The 20,019-nt window shown below is 46.8% G+C and overlaps 1 protein-coding gene across 22 annotated transcripts in view; it reads right to left on the reverse strand.

Moving 5' to 3' along the window:
- Window positions 1-803: 803 nt before the first annotated feature.
- Window positions 804-20,019, reverse strand: part of epb41l2 (erythrocyte membrane protein band 4.1 like 2) — a 55,607-nt gene continuing 36,391 nt past the window's right edge. For 4 of the 22 annotated variants that reach the window (XM_020056152.3, XM_020056154.3, XM_020056156.2 and 1 more), the window contains exons 12-23: window positions 17,189-17,283; window positions 14,519-14,572; window positions 14,354-14,386; window positions 12,480-12,638; window positions 10,237-10,389; window positions 9,583-9,630; window positions 8,597-9,280; window positions 7,432-7,560; window positions 7,242-7,340; window positions 6,096-6,176; window positions 5,064-5,179; window positions 804-1,911 (exon numbers count right to left, since the gene is read on the reverse strand). In XM_020056152.3, coding sequence (XP_019911711.2) covers window positions 5,072-5,179; window positions 6,096-6,176; window positions 7,242-7,340; window positions 7,432-7,560; window positions 8,597-9,280; window positions 9,583-9,630; window positions 10,237-10,389; window positions 12,480-12,638; window positions 14,354-14,386; window positions 14,519-14,572; window positions 17,189-17,283 — 1,643 coding nt within the window. In that variant the 3' untranslated portion in view covers window positions 804-1,911; window positions 5,064-5,071. The other 18 variants (XR_004574730.1, XM_034287744.1, XM_034287740.1 and 15 more) reach the window with 18 other exon arrangements.

Here is a 20,019-nt window from a genome sequence, read left to right on the forward strand (position 1 = left end):
CTAGAAAATAATGTTTTACAAAGGGCACTTGCATCGACGAGCTAATTAACATTTTGGTGGAATTTTGTGTCTTCACATTGTAAAATACAAACTAACGGTTCGGTACTTCTTTTACCTCAGTGGAGACAGAGTTGTCTGCAGCACCTCAGGCCTGGTACAGAACCAGCAGACAGAGCCACAGAACACCCAGGCGGAGACAACGTGCTAGGGGGACGATGCACGCCTGAGAAGGGGAACTCTGGATTGCTCCATTCTGGGTACGGTACAACCCTCTTGGGATGTCGGAATATGCAACCACAACCGTCCCAGATGGAAAGCACAGCGGATGGAGGGGCTGAATGCAAGCACTAAGAACAAAACAACCCACAGATTCTGGATAAAACGCCAGCTAACCTATGGAGTGAACCGAAAAGCTGCAAAGGATTTTAAATCAAATTCACAGTTTACAAACAGCAGGAACACAGAGACAATGTTATTTTCTTATTATTGAAATGTGTGTATTTTGTGTTTTTGTACCATCTTTATTACACTTTTTCTAAAAACGGTTCAAGTAATTCCCAAATGATTCCCTATGGTTGAAATGGCAAGGTACAGAGAAGTCCACAATAACCTTTTTTTTTTTAGGAGAAAATATTTTGAGAATTAGGAGGAGCTTCACTTTCTCTAATCCTAAAAACACAAACACATGCCATGTCTGGAAATGCAATTCTCTACATCAACAGCATCATTCAACCAGAAGTAAAAAAAAAAAAAAAAACGGTGCTGCTGAAGGGTTTTGGTGTAAACAAGAACCAGTCGTCCAGTTAGAGAATAACAAACTTTTATTTCAACAGTGTTACACGGGTGACTGTGATGGAGTGGATAGGGGAACAACACAACACAATTAGCAAGCTGCTAAAAATCTAAGTGTCTGCAATACACAGGGTCCAATAAGCAAAGTGACAGTTTCATTGGGTTTGGTGCGGTTGGTCAGATTGCAGAGAGTGCTAGGCAAAGGGCAGCTATCTCCTTTATCTACAGGTAAAATAATAAAATGTGGCAATTTTGTGTTTCTTTTAGTTGTCAAAAAACCTCTGAAATATATTAAAAATATTTAAAAGGGGCAAACATACCCACCTCATCATCTAAACATCAGTTTACAGAAAGACAAAAAGTTAAAAAGAAAAAAAAATGTTTTTACTTTTACAAATATATTTCTGATTAATGATGCCAGAAAAATACGGAAATGCAACGTTTCCAAGCTGCCTAGTGTTTGATGATTTTTTGTTGTTTTTGTGTTTTTTCTGAGAGGTGAAAAAAGCACCTACCCTTCTATGGAATGTTTGTCTTTTGACACAGAAAATGTGTTGGCACTGTAGCGCAATGTACAAAATGACAGTGCCTGACCCTCATTTGGTCTCTTGGAAACTCTCCCAATTAAAATGAATTTGCAGTTCTTCCTTTCCCCAAAAAAAACTGTTAAACATTTGACTCTAAGACAACATGGAACAAGACCAGGTCCAAAGCTAATATGCCCACTTAATCTAAATACCTGTTCCTCTGTAGCTGCGTGAATGCAGGAAGAAAGGTATTGAAATGTATTTTCTCATGAATTAACTCATCTGTACATACTAGGAATGTGAATACTACTAAACAATAAAAATTACCACTTGATAAATCCTTTATGGTTTTAATAATGGTAGACATTGTTTCATCTTTCTGCAAAAAAGCACTAAAAAATTAAAACACGCTACAAATGTTAGCTAAGTGGTTCTCGTCTGAGTGATAAAAAAGGAAGGTGTGTGACTTAACACACAGACACATAGGAGTTCAGCTGTCTTCACATAGTCTTCTTCCCAGGCTGACTCTCGGTTTGGGAGATAACAGGAGTTCCTTAAACATCCATGTATGAACTTCACTGGCTCTTCAGCTCTGAGAAAGAAAAGGGATGTAATTCCATTAAACCTGGAGTGTTCAATACGGCTCAAAATATTGTTTATAGAGCTCTCATTGACATCACCAAAGATAATTTGGTATAGTAAGGCAAGGTCTTGCATTGATTAGAAAATATTTTAAACATTTCTTCTACCAAGATATTACCAATATTTTCTCTCGTCCCTACTGGGTGATTTGGGATAGTTGACGATTGAGAAGAAAACCATTTTGCCTCAAATCATAATGCTTGTTTTACTGGGAAGTATTTGTCGGTGCAAAGGCTCTGGCATTGTCAATACCCCGTGACCTGTCCACAGCTATGCACCAGCACTGGAAGGCAGTGACCAAGACCACAACCCCACACTGGCCGTGACCAAGACCACGACGCCACACTGGAGCCGCACCCTTGAACTGATTTAACCTTTTAAAATAGTTAATCATCTGTACACCTTTTTACTTTTATCATTTAATTGGGACAAATCCATCGGCTTCAGTGAAAGGCGACCAAATCCCATGCTCTATTAGAGCATACATTGGACTTTCATAAGCCAATCTATCCTACGGGGGACTTAAAAATACACTATCTCCTTGGGGCAAACCTAAAACCAGGTAGTATCCAGCCTTCACCTGCTTAAAAGTATATTAAATATGCACAGCCCCTTTTTTATCCCTTTCCCAATTTGGTCATACCCATTTGTATCTATAAACGCGTCTCATCGCAGAGAGTTGAAACCCTTTCTCCTAGGCGTTTTCTACATGTTTCCATTTCACACGCAGCTCTTCCAAACAAGAAGTCATTTGGGGTCGAAGCATGCGAGGGCACACTCGCCCACCCGACTTTCCAGTTTCCATTGAGTGTGCCCGAAACGCCCGAAGGAGTCGCTAGAGCCCAATAAGACCACAGAATGCCGGCTAACGATGCCTCTCCCTCGCCAGGCAATGCTGGTTGATCTGCGTCACCCACTGGACTTCCCAGCCACTCATCAGCCAACGGCACACACTGTGGGTGGCCAGCCTGGTGCTTGCGGATGAGCACCTTAGACTGCTGCGCCACCTGGGAGTCTGCGAGGCATCTCTCGGGTCCTGTCGGGAAGGTGTTGGTGAGGGACGTTACAAAACCACTTGATGTGAGCTGAGCTGTCATTGCATTCCCCCTGACGGGGGGGGAATACACAAGCCGTCTCACCAATCTAAATGTTCCAGTACTCTCAGCGGGGGCTGCAGTCATGCTCATTTCTTCCTATATCTAGAAGAACCGGAGAGGCATGACTTGCTCCAGCTGGGGCCCTCGATCTGGTCCTCTGAAGTAGAAATGGTGGAAATAAATTGGCATCTTCAATCCGAGTCCACTTTCCCCTGGCAGCTATTGTGTTGCTGATGTGCAGAGCACTTTCCAGTTGGAGATGGATTGTAAACTAGAGCTGTGCTGTGAAGTAAACAAGCACTTTCTTCACTAGACAACTGCTATGATGAGCTTGCCAAACAACCAAAGGATTTTCCACTATGTGGAAATTATGGAGGCAGAAACATCAGTTAGTTTATACACAGTCATCGCAAAGTAATGACAGCGCTCAAATTGATCCATCCAGCCACCCTGAATCCACTGTCCATAAGGGTGCAAAACCAACCTGATTCAGTCCAGACTCTCCAGAACCAACTCAACAGAAGGCCCACACCCACTCACTAAATTAGAATTTCAGATCAGCCCAATATAGTTCTGAATGATTGACAAAAAAACAAACAGTGTTATGGCTCTATTACGATCGGCCTTTACATTTCAGTTCAGATTCTCACATGAAAAAAGTATAATGACACCTTTTTGTTTAAATATAACTGTGCTTTGAGGGTGCATGCATTGCTCTAATTCTGTGAAATTGTCTCTGAGCTTCTGCTTTGTTGCAGTTATATTTGATCCAGTGATGGGCAGTCTGGGCAGGCACAGAGCACAGAGGGCACAGAGCCTTGGTTCAGCAGACAATGCCTAACCTTGGGTTTTGGAAGAAATATAAATGTATGATATCGTGTTCCAAATAAATACTTTTTTTCTGTAGCGATTTTAGATTCCTCAACAGAAATTTCATTTGGATTTTGTGGATTTAATTACAAGAATAATGTGCGAATGTAGTGTATTGACTAATCCGCTCCACGCAATTCCCGCACCCTCTAACTTTCACGGGCTCTGCTCCTCGTCCGCTACCCACGCATTCAATTGCTTACTTTGCGAGTCATGCGGATGAAACCGACGACGTGTTCCGGAAACGTGCAGAGATCGACGTAGTCAAATATTCGTTTTTGCATACGGAACTGTCCAGGGCCGGGTCAATAGATGCGTGTATGGGACAACGACAGTACAGTTCCCTTTCAAATGTGTACGCTTCTTATCTAATGACACGTAATAGAAATAGATTTGCTAGGGAGTTCAACCTGACTAGTGAGTCGAGTATCAGATTTGAATGCTTTTCTCGTTGCCTACCCTGACTTAGGCCTCACTGATTTGATCCTAATGCATTGAACTACTTCTGGTTGTATTTCATGAGCCCACAGACACTCAAAGCAATTGTCTCTGAGCTTCATCCAGATGTAGGAGTCTTTAGTGGATTGAAACAGTTTCAAGCGCCAAACGTTGACATGGCTTAGCAACTGATGAAACAGCTATTGTGAGGAGATCTCAAACTAAACTTATTGGTTTTGCCCTTTTCCTTCCTCGCACCAATTGTTTAGCAAGGTCCATTATATGCTCTCCAGTCTTAAGCTGGTGGAGAGAGTGCTGCCAGAGTCTGCCGGTCATGTGCATGTTAATACACTCACAGTGAAGTGGCAAGGTTAGTGAAGCCAGTGAAAAAGATCAAACTGCAGGCGTCGGATTTGCTGACATTTTGTATGAATTCTGATGATTCATCCCAAAAATACCTCAGTCAGAAATGCAGACTGAGAGCAAACAGAGAAGATGGAGAACTCAAGGAAAAGGACAGGGAGACAGTTGGACTCAGTGTGGGACTTACTGTACAACTGGACAAATTATCTGCCGCTGGTCTATGCTAGTAGTGCCACTGTAGCCCTGAGCAGAGAGGGAAGACCCTTCACCCGGTACCCCTGGATTCACCACACCCCTGGGCCTCCGGGGGGGGGGGGGGGCTTCTGGTCCTTACCTGGCACCTCAGTCCTCGCCCTCCTCGGCCAGCTCGGTCTCTTTGTGGACCACCACCCGGGTCACTGACATGTCAGGGTGCTGCTCTTTGGCTTCCTTTATAGCTTGGGCCAAGGCCTGACCCGGTCGGTTAAATGACCCCGCGACAACACGTCCAAAAGAAAAAGGGAGATGATGGCATTAACAGAAAATAAACAGGCGCACAGAGGGACAGCGAACAGAATGGAGGTAGGCTATGGATTATGATGAGGACAGCAGAGGGCAACGGCAGAAAATGAGAGGACAAATGATGGGGTGTGGGGGTGGGGATGGGGTGTTGCCAATGGAAACCATGACTTGGATGCCTGCCCGTGTTTGGGTTAAACTTAGAATGTGGAAACAAAGTGTGTTGTTGTGAAGGAGCGTCCGTCCCACGGGAATGTAGTGTATCTGTGTGTCTGTCTGCTCTAGATTAATGGCCAGAGAAAAATACCAATCAGATGTGTTCTTCTACCAAGGAAAAAGAATAAGACAACTCTTGATGCGATAAATCAAAAGAGCAAGGTCTTTTCCCAAGAAGCCATCCGTCTCCTTCAGCCAAGACATTGCCTGGAAAAGCTTAATAAGCCCTCATCTTTTCACTTGGAAGCAGACACAAGAGATACTAGGCCCCAAAATAAAAATGCCCCTTCTTTGTAAATATAGCTACAATCTACTTTTTAAAGACATATCACTTAACTGCACACAGTATGAGCGGTTCACTGCGATTAATATTATTGTACATTCAAATATACCATATACTATGAATATTCTATTTACCATATACTATGAATATTCTATTTACCATATACTATGAATATTCTATTTACCATATACTATGAATATTCTATTTACCATATACTATGAATATTCTATTTACCATATACTATGAATATTCTATTTACCATATACTATGAATATTCTATTTACCATATACTATGACTACATGGGAAATGACAACAGATTGCACTGCGTCATTGGTGATCAGTATCGGAAGCGTGTGAGAGACAGTCACCTGATCGTGGTCGATGTCCGAGTCCCCAGTGATGACAATGCGTTTCTCAATCCTGGTTTCTGAGAGGCCGCCTTTCAATGTCTGCAAACAGCCAGGTGGTCAGAAATCAGCCAAGCATGCTGTACTAGTAAAACCAAGGCTGTTAAAGGTGCTCCATGGCACACACTGAATTTGATACCGAAACATCCCCCTTAATTAGAGTTATCCCCAGTATGTCACACCCCTGTGGACGAGTGCTCACATGGACGAGTACTGAATGAGAAACATTCCACCCATGTGTTAAAATGACTCTGCTGACTGTCGGCAATAGACAGAGAAAAACTGATGTTTGACAGTTTGTAGGCATCACTGTCCAACAGTGCAGATTCTCCATGGCCATTCAGAGTCTGTTCTAAGCCAGGTCCACTAGGTACCTCTGTTTAAGGTCTATTTGTTCTAAGCCAGGTCCACTAGGTACCTCTGTTTAAGGTCTATTTGTTCTAAGCCAGGTCCACTAGGTACCTCTGTTTAAGGTCTATTTGTTCTAAGCCAGGTCCACTAGGTACCTCTGTTTAAGGTCTATTTGTTCTAAGCCAGGTCCACTAGGTACCTCTGTTTAAAGTCTGTTTATTCTACACCAGGTCCACTAGGTACCTCTGTTCAAGGTCTGTTTATTCTACGCCAGGTCCACTAGGTACCTCTGTTTAAGGTCAATTTATTCTACGCCAGGTCCACTAGGTACCTCTGTTTAAGGTCAATTTATTCTACGCCAGGTCCACTAGGTACCTCTGTTTAGGGTCTATTTGTTCTAAGCCAGGTCCACTAGGTACCTCTGGTTAAGCCTGGCGCAGCATTCAGACATGCCTGGGGTTTGGCTTCTATGAATCACCATTAAGTCACAGAATGTTGCGTGGGCTGAGTAAGTGCCAGTCACAGCCCCACCATCAGAGATACAGACCACAGAGCTACAGACAACATAACTACAGACCACAGAGCTACAGACCACAGAGAATAACAGCCAGAGTTCACAGTGTCTACACAATGGGCCGGCGCCTCATGGATCGTGCTGCCTTTGAGAAGACCCTGGCCATGCGCGCAGTTGCCATGGTGACACGTGGGGTTACTTTTGTGACGTGTGAGACTGCTTGGTTACCATGGCGACGTTACCTTGGTGATGTGAGTGGTGGTGGTGGTGCACAGTGACTCGGATGTAATGGTTTGTGCCGTCATCAAAACGCCCGGCTCGCCGTCTCCAGAGCCGTCCAGCTGGAGGACGAACACAAAGGGGCGGTTAGAGTGTCAGAGACACGCGCGGACCACCAGGGAGACGAGCGGGCTTTCAGAGGACTGGCCTGACCTGGGCGGCCTCGTACGTGATGGTCTTTGTCTCTGTGTGCACGATGGGAACCTCCTTAGTGGCAATCTCGGTCTTCTGGGCCGCAAACGTGTCTGAGATGGTCACCATCTCTGTCTTCACCACGGGCGGCTGGGGAGCAGTGGGGGAGAAGAGTCAGGACCAACATGCGCGCGCACACACACACACACGTGCGTGCATGCACACACGCACGCACACAGGTCCACTGCACCACGCAAATACCTCTAAAGCCAAAGGAACAGAACTCATGCAGGAGCTGCAAATCAACATTACAAAAATGCAGGGAACTATAATGTCTTTGGCGCAACCATGCAACCAAGCGCATGCAAGCTACGTTTTCAACTGAAAATGCGAAACAAAACGGCAAATTGAGCAAATAATATACAGAGGTTTCCTCTGCTTCACGTGACTGACGGTAGCAATGCATTTTTGCTCTGATCTTTGCCACAGGAGACCAACATCGCATCGTACAACAGACATGCATCTGCGTTTCCAAATAACGAACGCTGTGACTCACACACACACACGACATGCTGTAGTACACAACACGCACACACGCATGCAGCCGACGGCTCCACTCCCATGCAACGGTAAACCCCCACCACCCACCCACCCGCCGGTGCGTTCACAAACACAGGGACGAGGGCGACAAGTGGCCACAGTGTGTATAACGCATGGATGGAGGAAGGGACACACACTCTAAAGCAGAACACCAACAGAAAGGTGCCAGACTGACAGCTGGTCATGGTTCCCGTAGTTACAGAGAGATAAAGCTCAGGGACAGATCCACGACGGGAGGTGCCACCGCCGCCGCCGCCAGGGGACGTCGGCCATTACCTCTTACGGTTATCACCTATGGGCATTCGACTTCTTTTAGCGGGTAATAAGAACAGCCCAAGCGACCGCTGTGCAGGTGAAAGGCCTTCAGGCAGTCGCACGGCGGTGCAAGGCTCAGGCGCCGAGCGAGAGAAGCACAGACAGACAGTGGACAGAAGCAGCAGGTGGGTATGTAGGCGCATTATGAAGGTAGGTGGGTAGCTAGGTATGTAGGTATGTAGGTAGGAGGGGAGGCGGGTGGTGGAGGTCAGAAGGGCGTGTGCACGGCTCAGCAGCACACAGCTCTGGGAGACGCCAGCCATTCATTTACCTCAGAGCAACAAATAACCTGGGGGAGGCGCTCCGTCTCGGCGTGAGACGCGTCCCCATTGACTCTGGGCTCCTCCTCCCCCACCTCCTCTAGGGCCACGAGGCCGGCCTCATCCTCGGGGGCCTCGGCGTGGCCGTTAGGGGTCTCGTCAGGGGTGAGGAGGATGTCCTCCGTGCTCTCCTCCTCCTCGGCGAGGGCTTGGGCTACAGGGACTGGCTCTGCCAGGGGAATCTCTTCCACGATTACATCGGCAGGCTGGGCCTGTGCTTTGACTTCTGCCATCGGTTCTGGTTCTGAAAGGGGCGGCGTGACTTGCTCTGGTTCTTCACTGACCTCCTCCCTCTCCTCCTCGGGTTCTTCTTTGATCTGGTCCACGGAGAAGCTGACAGGGACCTGGGGGTGGTACTCCCCCGCCTCCTCCTCCTCGCTCTCACTGTGGCTGTCGGAGGACAAGCTCACAGGCCTCTTCTGCTCCTCCTTGACCTCCGTCTTCACTTCCACCATCACTTCCTCCTTGGGCTTCTCCACCTCCACATGGTCTGGGGTGACTACCAACTCGGGGGCAGTGATGGTGACGGAGCCTTTCGGGGCCACCCTGATCTCCTTGACGACTACAGTCTCTTCAATCTCAACCTCTGCCGCCTGCCAAGCCGCCTCGCCTTTTTTCTGTTTGTCATCGGCACTCTACACCAGAGAATAAACACAACGGGATGGAGAGAGAAAAACAACAACGTAAAAGATGACCACACAGCCCAACTGAAAAGGACAACAACAGCACCAACTGAGGAAAAATGCAAACGCGGCGCCGATAAGGAGGGATGGAAACGGTGATGGATATGGTGACGGACCGGCACAATGGGAACCAGCAAACAGAGACACAGAGGTGTATTGACTGAAAGAAGAGATGGCGGAAAGGTGACAAGAGATGAGCTGGAAGAGATGCGTTTGTGTGTGATGGTGGAGTTTAAAAGGGGGGGGGGGACCACCTGGGTGACCTTGTCGACTGTAAGGTCAGGGAGCAGCTCCTGGCTTATCTGTAGAACATGAAAGCAACCAACAGAGGCAGTCGTCAGCAGGGCATCAAGAAACACCAGGGTTTTACCATAGCACTGCGCAGGTTCCCCTCGGAGCAGCAGGAGGAGGAGACCGGCTCTCTCTCTCTCTCCCCCATCTCCCTCCCTCTCTGTCTCTAGCACACACACATTACCGTGACGCGACCAGAACGTGTGTGGGAGGGGAACCGTGAACAGGTCTATAGGACACCGTAGTAACACACAGGACACTCAGAGATGACAAAACACCAGCATTCAGAGGCGAAGGAATTGTTGAATGACACAAGGGAGTGAAATGGAAAGATTCATGGAAAAGTTTATGGCCAGCTTTGTTTGCTCAATAACTTCTCACAGCTAGTGAACAGAATGAGTAGATCATCTGCAAATATTTACTGAATAGTTGCTAGTAACATATCTTGTCAGCAATGTAAATTGCGCCACTATTGTGACTGCATGCTGGTCTGGACTGGTCATGAACTTGGTGTGGCAGGTAGATACAGAAGATGCATCATGGGAAAGTACGTTAGTTGTTGCATGGATGTGACATTGATGTTTGGTTATTGTAATTCTATCTGTACTGAGGAGCACCTCGGCAGTGCGTAGAGGTGAAACCAGAGGGCCAGAGCCTACAGCACCGGCGCCCTCTGCTGCTCGCTTAGTGGCAGTGCAGCCAGGGTCAACCAGCCCAGACTCGCAGGCAAATTTACTGAATAATATGGAGGTCATCTCCTCTTCTAAGCTCTACATGGATTAGAAAATGACAAAGTAAAGAGGTCAGAGTAAGAGACAGACATATTTATGGAGAGAAGAAAAGAAGAAGAGCTGTCACTTTCAACAGCGGTCTACACAGTAAACAGTGCAACAACAACAGAAGGCAGAACTGCCCTGAAAAACTCAGCAGAACAGGGAGCCAGGTGATTCATTCTGAAGACGTGACGGAGGGACGGACCGGGAATAGAGACAAGCGGGAAGAGGAAACACAGTGATTTCAATAGAAGCGCTCAGAGATGTGTGATCCAGGAACGACACATAACATGTAAAACCACACCTCAGAGGCATGCAGCAGAAGTTCACTCAACATAGTCAAACACAGGGGGGAAACACAGGAAGCAGGAACTCAAACGTGAGATGCGTCCAACTGAAAGAAAGGGATTACACTGATGCACCAGCACATGGGAATTCAGCAAACATTTTGAAATAACACAACAGTGACAATTGAAGTGCAGAAGGACAGGAATTCTCAACACAAATCACAAAAGCAGTGTGCAGATAAATGCTTGTGCCCAGGGTAACTGCTTCAATAAACGGAAGCAGGGCAATATGTGAGAAGTACAGAAAAACAAGAGCAGGAGAACCTAGGGTGGTTCAATCTAATAACGTGCACAGTGCCTTAAGAAGGTTTTCACTCGCCTACTTGTGTTACAGCCTGAATTTAAAAAGGATTACATTGAGTTTTTAAGTCTGTAATCTACACACAAAATCCAATAATCTCTGAATTTTGGTTCGATACATTTTTCACAAATGTATAAAGAACAAAAAGCTGAAATCTCTCAATAATGATTTAATCCCTGTGTTATGGCAAGCCTAAATAAGTTCTGGATCAAAAGCTAAATGACCCAATAAAAAGCATGAGGCTGGTGGTTGCATCAAATGATGGCCTGTCAGCGTTATGGTCCAGGGTCTTTAAGATACAACAGACAAAAGCCTAGAGGGAAATCTGCTTCAGTCTGCTTTCCATCAGTCAGTGGAAAACAAATCTAGCTTTCCAGTGGACAAGAAACAGACAACACTTTAGCCTTTACTGTAAGCTAGACCTTCAACTGGCCAAATCTACACTGTTGTTTCTTGCAAAGATGACACCGAATGTTCCCAGGTGGCCTGTTACAGTTTTTACTTCAATTGGCTTGACAATCTATGGCAGGAATAAAAAAAAAAAAGATGTTTAACTATAATATACAACCTGTTTAAGCTTTAGAATACTTTTTAGAATAGGGAAATATTTTACAATTCAGACATGCAAAACCGTTCAATACCCAGACTCACAGCTACTGCTGCTGTCAAATATGTTACGAAGACGTTTTGACGCTTGGTTGACTACTAATGTATTAGTATTGGCTGGGCTCCTCTACCTGCATGGCCTTTGCAGTATGAATGGTTTTATACATTTAAATGAAATCTGAGATTTCTTTGTAGTACATTATAAGAATGAACAATTTAGGGGGTAAAATACTTTCCAAAGGCACTGTATCTACAGCTTAGGACAGAAAATGTTATTATTAAAATCTAAACTGTCAGCGCAAAAGAACAGTCAGAGTGAATCAGACGAGAGGCCGATCCTTCAGAACAGCCAGAGAAGACAAAGTAAAGAGAAAAGCTCTGCCAGTCATCGGCTGAGAGAGAAGAAAAACCATCTGACAAAGATTAGCTTTTACAGGCAGACTGAGGAGACGGGAGGCCCTTGTGTGACAGTTGGGATTATGGGTAAGAGCTATAAACCCACAGCCAGTCAGAGAAACTGGAGACGAGAGAGACAGAGAAAGGAAGAGAGCTGCTAGGCACTCCAGTGACGTGGGGGAGAGGATGGGGGTTCTCTACTCATCTGTTCAGAGTGCTGGCGGAGGGGTGGTGTGGGGAGAAGGTGTGGCCCTAAGAGTGTGTCGAATTCGGCGGAGGGGCAGAAGGACACTCCTACATCCCAACTGTCACATCGTATTGAAACAGAGTCAGCGCTAGGGGCTGAGGTTGGAGCCAGGGCTACCCTGCAGACTGGAGACACACCAGAGAGGACATGCAGGCAGGCTTGGTAACGGGAGGACCGGAGGCGAACATACCCCTTGGGCCTGCAGACGCAGGCTGGTAGCCGGGCTGGCTGTGAGACGCTTTTCCCACTGACTGGGACGCGGTTCGGGGGTGGCCTCCATAAAACTGCGCTTTAACTCGCTAATGCTAGCCTGATGTTTCAAAACGTCCTCCTGAGTCTTATCCAGGTCCTAGTGGGTTCGGGAAATAGCCACACAGCCATGGAGAAGTGTGTGTGTGGGGGGGGGGGGGGGCAGCATGGAGGGGAGGACAACAGGAACATTAGTTGGTAAACCACGACAGTGACAAGATGGATGCCAAGCCTCACGGACAGCCCGTTTATGATTTCTTTAAGCGTTTGAAAGTAGGCGCAGTTTAAAATGAAGGGTGCATTTCTTAAAGGGCCACCCAACATCACGTAATGGGTACCCGTTGACCCTACTTGTTTCAAACTGTCACATAAACTCACCTAATCACGACCTCGCTAATTAGCGAGATCTAGGCCACATCCAATTAAAACAAAACATGGTTGTGATGAGAGCGAGGCATCGGTGAGGCAAGGCTTTGTTATGGGCTTAACCCTTAAATTCATCAATACACCTGAACATGGAACTGGCAGTGGGACCTTGCCAGAGCAAGACAAAACGCATGCGTGTTGTCCTCGCCTCCTGGCAACACAACAGGCTCAGGCTGTTGCCACGGCGATAAGTGACATGGCGCCTGGCTTCACTTTACATGAAATTACAAACGGTCTTCATTCCTGTCCGGTGTACTGCAGAACAGTGCTCTCGTCTAGAAGTATTTTTAGAAATGTTCCCCATCTTTCGATCTCAAGGACCTGAGGTAAGAATGCATTTTGGTATTTACGTCTTTCCAGGTCACCACGAGCAGTTCCACGTTCGTAACGTGCGACATCAGACAACATTCTGGGCAGGTTTAGTTTGTTATTTCACCATAACAATTTTTAAACTCAAATTAAGCCAGAGCAGGAAAATCCCTACACATGTTAGGGAAACCATATTAGTCCTTTCACAGCACATCGCCAGGAAACACAAAATATCCCCCCGAAATGAATCAAATGAGAAACAGGGGAGGGTGAGCGGTGGTCAGCGGTCACCCTCACCCCGTTAAACCCTGATGGGTCAGACATGCACCCCTCCCGGTCCATCATGCAGAATCATGCATTTGCTGTGTGATCACACCTGGGCATAAACGCCCGTACAGAGCCTGAGAGTGAGAGGCAGACTGGAGTAGACAGAGAGGACAGGCGTGGCATTGATTCCCTTTAGTCAGGGGCCAATAGTTATACTCATACCAACCTCCAACATTAAATTGCTATGTCTGACATATATATTTTCACCAGCCACTCTCAACTTTCCGCTCTGTGAAATAAAATGGAGAAATGAGCCGTGTGCGTAAAACCGCCTAAGCATCCAGGGGTGAGGACCTGTGCAGTCAGGACAGTTTTCCAGGTTGCAGAAATTAAAGCGTAACAAAGCACTGGCCGCCCATTACAGGTCAGAACATACCCTGTCCAGACCATGTGTCACCTCGACCGTGCCGTGACCAACCCGCCCCGCTCCGAAGGGGGAGTGTTTTTGGGGTGTCAAACCTCGCATTACCAAAGGCAAGTCTACGGTCATCATGTCCAGCGAGGGGTGGCACATGGCTGGAGAGACATACTCATCCCCACTGAACAGACACACCAAACACATGACAGAACCTCACCAGTGGGCACCAGCACAGAGAAAATAAAAATGAAACAAGAAACAAGAAAGAACACATTCCGGAGGCAAGGGAATCCCAGCACAACAAATGAAGTGCAGCGAGCATGTTGAAAAACCCCCAGGTGATCTTTAGAAAAACACACGGTCAGAACATCACTCAAGACAGTTAATGCATCAACCTGCAGAGAGGAGTCTGGCTCATCTTCTTTCATCTGTGAGCGCCCAGGAGAGAAGTACAGGTTAGTTTACAGCTGCACTGCCCAAGGTTCTCCCTGTGCATTTGTATGTATTATAGAGCTTAAAGGTGCAGTGTGATTGTAAAGATGGCCCCTGCCCTCACAGACCTCGGTAGGTGTGGCCGCCGCCCACTCGCTAGGCTCCTCCTCTAACTGCGTGGCCTTTGTAGTAGGAATGGTTTTGTTGGGGAGAAAGACAAGATGAAATGGATGATGGGAAAGCCTGATTCCCAGCAGCACCTCCTAACACTGCGATTGATGTGAGTGAGGGTGAAGCAACCAAGTCGTGTTGCGAGTGAGGCATGATGCAGGGGGGGTTGGGGGGGGGGCGGGGCTGGTGGGTAGAGGAACATGCTGGGCTCTGGTCATTTTTCTGTGTAGAACAGATTTCGATGTATTGTGATATTTGCTATTTCCAACTTTGCGTTCGTTATTGTTGTCCACATATAGGGAACTCTGTATTAAATGGCTTCTAATACAATGTAAGGGAGAGGCGGTGCAATAATGACATCCCATCCTTACAGGACTGACCTGATACCAGAGCTCTACATCTACCTGGATATCAACAAGGCATTCACAGCATACGTTGACACACAATATAATACCTCACAACACTAAAGAGGTGCACATTATTTTTGCCCTTATTCATTTAACACGGACAGAGTTATAAGATTGCCTGAAGAACTAATTTAGGATCTCTGAAGAAATGCGAAAGATTAGAATATTAGTGCTTAGTTATTTTACACAGAAAACAGAGGACGTTCAAAGGAAACGTTAACGGGGACGGAGGTCAAGACAGACGTGCTGGCTGAGGTGTGGGGTGGGGGGGGGGTTGGTGTCAGGAACTGGGGACAGTTAGGCAGCCGGGTCACAAAGCTCCTCCCACGGCAGGGACGTAGCGGTCTCGGCGTGTGTCTCTAAGCAGGGATTGGCTGCGGGCCCCTGAGAGGCAACTGGCGCCTTGGACTCCAGGTATACGAGCGACAGGGCCAGCGGCAAGGCCAGGAGAAAGGCCAGAGCCAAGGACTGGGAGGCAGACAGCAGCACGGCCGACATGAACATGACAAACGGCACCAGGGAGGGGGAGGAGGGGGGCAGGAAGCGCTGTGGCCTCGTTGGGACCGGGCAGACAGCGCCGTCCTGGGGCAGGCTAGGGAAACAGCGTTGGCCATCCTGGTCCAGCAGGGAGAAGGGCAAGAGGCACAGGCGCAGGCCCGTCAACACGCCCAGTGGGGAGAAACCAAGCCTGGACTGAGCGGAAGCTTTAGCCCGGACAGGAGACCCTTCGCGGGGCTCAGAGTTACCACAGGCCCGGGGTGAGGAGGGAGGAGTGACCTCTACAGGCTGGTGGCGGTACTGCCCTGCTGCAGCCAAGCTGTCGGCATGCTGCTGGGCGCTACGATCGGGGTCCCATATACCAGGGTAGTCTCCGTCTAGCTGACCCCAGGACAGGGCTTCATCCTCCGAGATGTCGGACAGAACGTCCAGCTCGGAGATGGTGTCCAAGGTGGGTGGGAGGGAGGAGATGGAAGAGAAGGAGGAGGACAGAGGGAACATGAAGATTGACTACACCATGTGTCCCCAAATTAGAGAGACACATGAAGACATCGTGCAGGGACGGGAGAGGTAAAAAATAAAAAATAACAATAAAAAGAAAAAAGTGTGAAAATGATAAACGGTGACAGGAAAGAGAACAGAGAGAAACACTGTTAGTCAGTGAGAGGTGTCAGGGTGCAGACGTGAGGTCAGGGGTCAGGGTAGTTCAGGGGGGGTGTGGGGGAAGGGTCAAGCACATTCTACACAGAGGATCAGAGGTCACATCAAAGGTGAACAGAGAGAAGTCAGAACAGATCACCACAGGCAGAGAAAACTAAAATAAACCAAAAACAGAAAAGTATTTGTGATTGATTGATAATGAGCACAGTCATGCTCTGGCAGTTCTCATGTCATTTCAACTACAAACCCTGTTACTTTCAGCCCTGTCCCCTAAACAACTTCCAGATGAACCCCCAGAGAACAATTAATCTTCCTTGGCTATGGCAGGACAACATTTATTGGACAAGAATCCAGCTGGAGTCTCCAGGGATATCACAATGGTAAGAAGAAAGGGGGGGCATCAGTCCTGTTGGGGTAAATGACCCCAAGTAGAACTAAGACAGTGTCCTCAAAGGGCTAGGCTTTAGCACTGAAAAGATGAGCCTGTGAATACTTCCCCTGAGTACCACAGGTTACATACAGAACTGAATACATGGCTTTCATGAAAAACCAAGCCCCTGTAAGGATGAATACCATCATTCATACAGAACCCAGACCCTCCTAATAGAAAGTAGAGGGGCACAGAGCAGACATGTTAGGATGTCATAATAGCTCTAACAGCTATAGTGAATTCAACTCTACAAAACTGCGGAGAATCACAACACTAGACTGAATGAGGAGTTTGTTGGGTCGATCTTTCACCACACAAAGAAATTCATTTTACAGTAGGCCTTCAGAGGTGGGACGTGACAGAAGCAAATGGACCAACATTTAGTTAAAACATTGGAAGGCCTATATGCAATCTATCAACGGAACAATACACGTTATTGTTACGTTAGAATTATAAACACAACATGACTTTAGTTCCCCCGTAGTGAAGCCTTGGGGGCATCTCCTTCTGGCAAATGTCATCAGGAACTTAGAACACAATTCATATTCAATCCAAAAACAGGACGTCTGGCGTTTGGCTGGCGGCTGGAAATAAGGGGCCACGTCCCATCACCCCTTTCCCTCATCTCTCACCTTGGAGTCAGAGGAGAGATCCAGGCCAGGCTCCCTGCCGTTCTCCCCAGAAGTCGGGGCCATGTCATGTGCCTCGGTCACATTGATCACTGGAGCTGGAGAGGAGACACACACCCAGGATTAATCCAACGTTCATATTGTCCATCCATTCAGTTATACTCCGGAGTGATCGCCAGCTCAGTAGACCACAAGTCAGGCCACCAGAGGGCCCTCTAACCCAGGTTTAAACCTTATATGAAATACTGACCCGCCTTTTTGGTAAACGCCAACAAGGCCATGGCGTTTCAAATGTCTGACATGCCGACTATATCCACAACCTGCCAACTCTGTGCTAATCATGCTACGTAGCATTATAAGAGACTACATATTGACAAAGTGACAAATATCACCACTATTCATCCGTTAAAGAGGCAGAATTGAAGTGAAATGTCATATACTCGAATGATCTAGAACACACATCAGGTCCACAGTTTTATGGATTCACAGCTCACACCAGACACTGCTGTTGGTGTTGTCACACAGTACACTACAGACCTACTTCCGGAGCTATTCAGACCGAAATGGGGCTAAGGAGAGTTCGGAAGGATCAGTTTATTGTTTTTGGATAGATGCTATAATTCAAAGTGGAACCACAGTCCAACAAACGTCAGGCTCGTCAGTGGTGAACCCAGCTGGGCCAACACACACTGATGAAAGAGGACCCGGGTGAGCCGTGTGGTACAGTCATGGGTTTCCGCGGTCAGGTTTTGAGATAGGGAAACCAATATGACCAGTAACCAACCGTGCCACCCACATCGCAGCCTGTGGGCACACCCTCTCTTGTCTGGCCAAGTGTCGAGAGAGGGATTCATCCAGACACCAGAAACAAATTGTTCCAGGCCAGTCCAGTCTTCATAAAGAGTCCCAGTTTCCCTTCCCAAGTCAGCTGTGACTGTATTAGGTCTGGGGACTGCGGGGGACTGGGTCGGAGGGGTGAGATCTTTCAATTTAAAAGGCGCAGAGAAGAGAGCGAGAGACAGGGCGAGAGAAGACCCCACAGCTGGCCAGACGGAAAACAAACGGTTCCTTCCCTTCCCTAATCTCTGACTCCACTACAAAGAGACTGGCGGCAATTCATAGTTAAGCTGATGATGAGTGTTCCTGCTCAGAGAGGCCCTGTATACAGGAGGCCATGGAAACAAAGACCAACGAGTCCAGAGCAGGACCAGGTTATGCCACAGACGGAGACAGCAGGGAGGCCCTTCAATAATAAATGCCAGTGGTGAACACAAGGTGTGTAGGACCATTTACTCATTGAAGTAACTAGATTTACATGCTAGACAGATAAGGAAAAATAATCATGTGCCGTTGTGGGCTATACATGGCTAGGTTGAGTAATGTGTGATTAAAAGTTGGTTTTGAGACCCTTGTTCCTCTAACAGGTTAAGGCAGAAGCAAAACCCAAATCAGCCAATATCACACACAATTATTCAGTCATTGGACAAAGAATACAGTACACAGTCCAAAATGAATTCTAACCAATCCCGTTCTGAAGCAAATCTGCCCTAAAAACAAATAAAAACATATTTAGTTTAAAACCTAAAATGTAATTAAATGTCTAATTAATTATTAGGCTCACACTTTACACATTGTGTAAAAAATACTTTTGAAATTGACATGCATTGATATCGAACATTTTACACTGTTTAGAAACATCAGGTTTGTGATAACAACATGCTAGAGAATATCTCCCATTCAGTCTAAGATCATTCATCTCCTGAAGCAAGTTCACTAATGAGGAGACACCATTGAACAAGTTGTTTCACAGCGACTTATGGCATCACTAGAATAACTCAGTTTGCCAATTCCAAGTTCGAAAAGTTTACTGTTTTAAAGACATGGGGCTCAAATGGGCTCATTGTACACAATTTTCAGTGACCTGTTTTGGCTTGACAGCGCCTTGTCTAAAAGCAGTGGCCAATAATCACAGAACAAATCTTGAATACTTATATGACATTAATGGCCCCGTTTCTTTCCCATGTTCAAAATATAAAATAATGTATACAGGCCACATCCAGCCATAAAACAGCTAAATCCCATGGTCAAGAATAAACAATAGTTTTATCCACTGTCCTTCACAAATTTCCAAACACAAGGAAACAGATGTTGTAGCTGTAGTTTCCTTTATCTAGCCACATGGAGGGCATTTGTCCTGGCTACCGCCACACATTGAACGACATTGAACAGAGCCCTGCAAAGGGGTTCTACTTAAAACACTGAGGCGAGACAGAGAGCCTAACAGTTCCTAAGGCCAAGACGGTTTAGCTGACAAGACAGTTTGAAAAGACTGTTAAACTACAGGGATAGTGTGGTGCATTCTCCTCTATAAACCTCCCTGGTTAGCAAGGGAACAGCATGTTGATGACAAATGCCAAGCGGACAAGTTTCCACAACGCCAATTCTGTATGTCTCAATTTACTGGTTTTCCTCTGATCCTGTAGTCCTTTGTTACTCTCCCTCTCTTTGTCTCCCTCCCCCAACCATGTCCATCTCGCTCTCTCTGGAGTGTTTCCCACGTAGTTTCTGTAAACACATCTATGATGGCGAGACGGAGGTAGCCTGTGGCTCTGAGATGACCCCCCCCCCCCCCCCCCAGAATATCTGCTGTAGACGAACTGAATGAGAGCTCTCTCCTGGTCACAAAGAGTCTTGCTACTTGTGTAGGCCAGGGTTCAGAGGTCATGATCCACTGAGTAACACTTTCCTCTTCTCTTGCAGAGATAGCTATGGTCTGACTCACAGCAACCAGACTCAACCAGAGTGCTCCATAGTTTATGTTACTGGGCTTAGTG

Source organism: Esox lucius, chromosome 18 (genome assembly GCF_011004845.1).
Source record: "Esox lucius isolate fEsoLuc1 chromosome 18, fEsoLuc1.pri, whole genome shotgun sequence".
Taxonomy (NCBI): domain Eukaryota; kingdom Metazoa; phylum Chordata; class Actinopteri; order Esociformes; family Esocidae; genus Esox; species Esox lucius.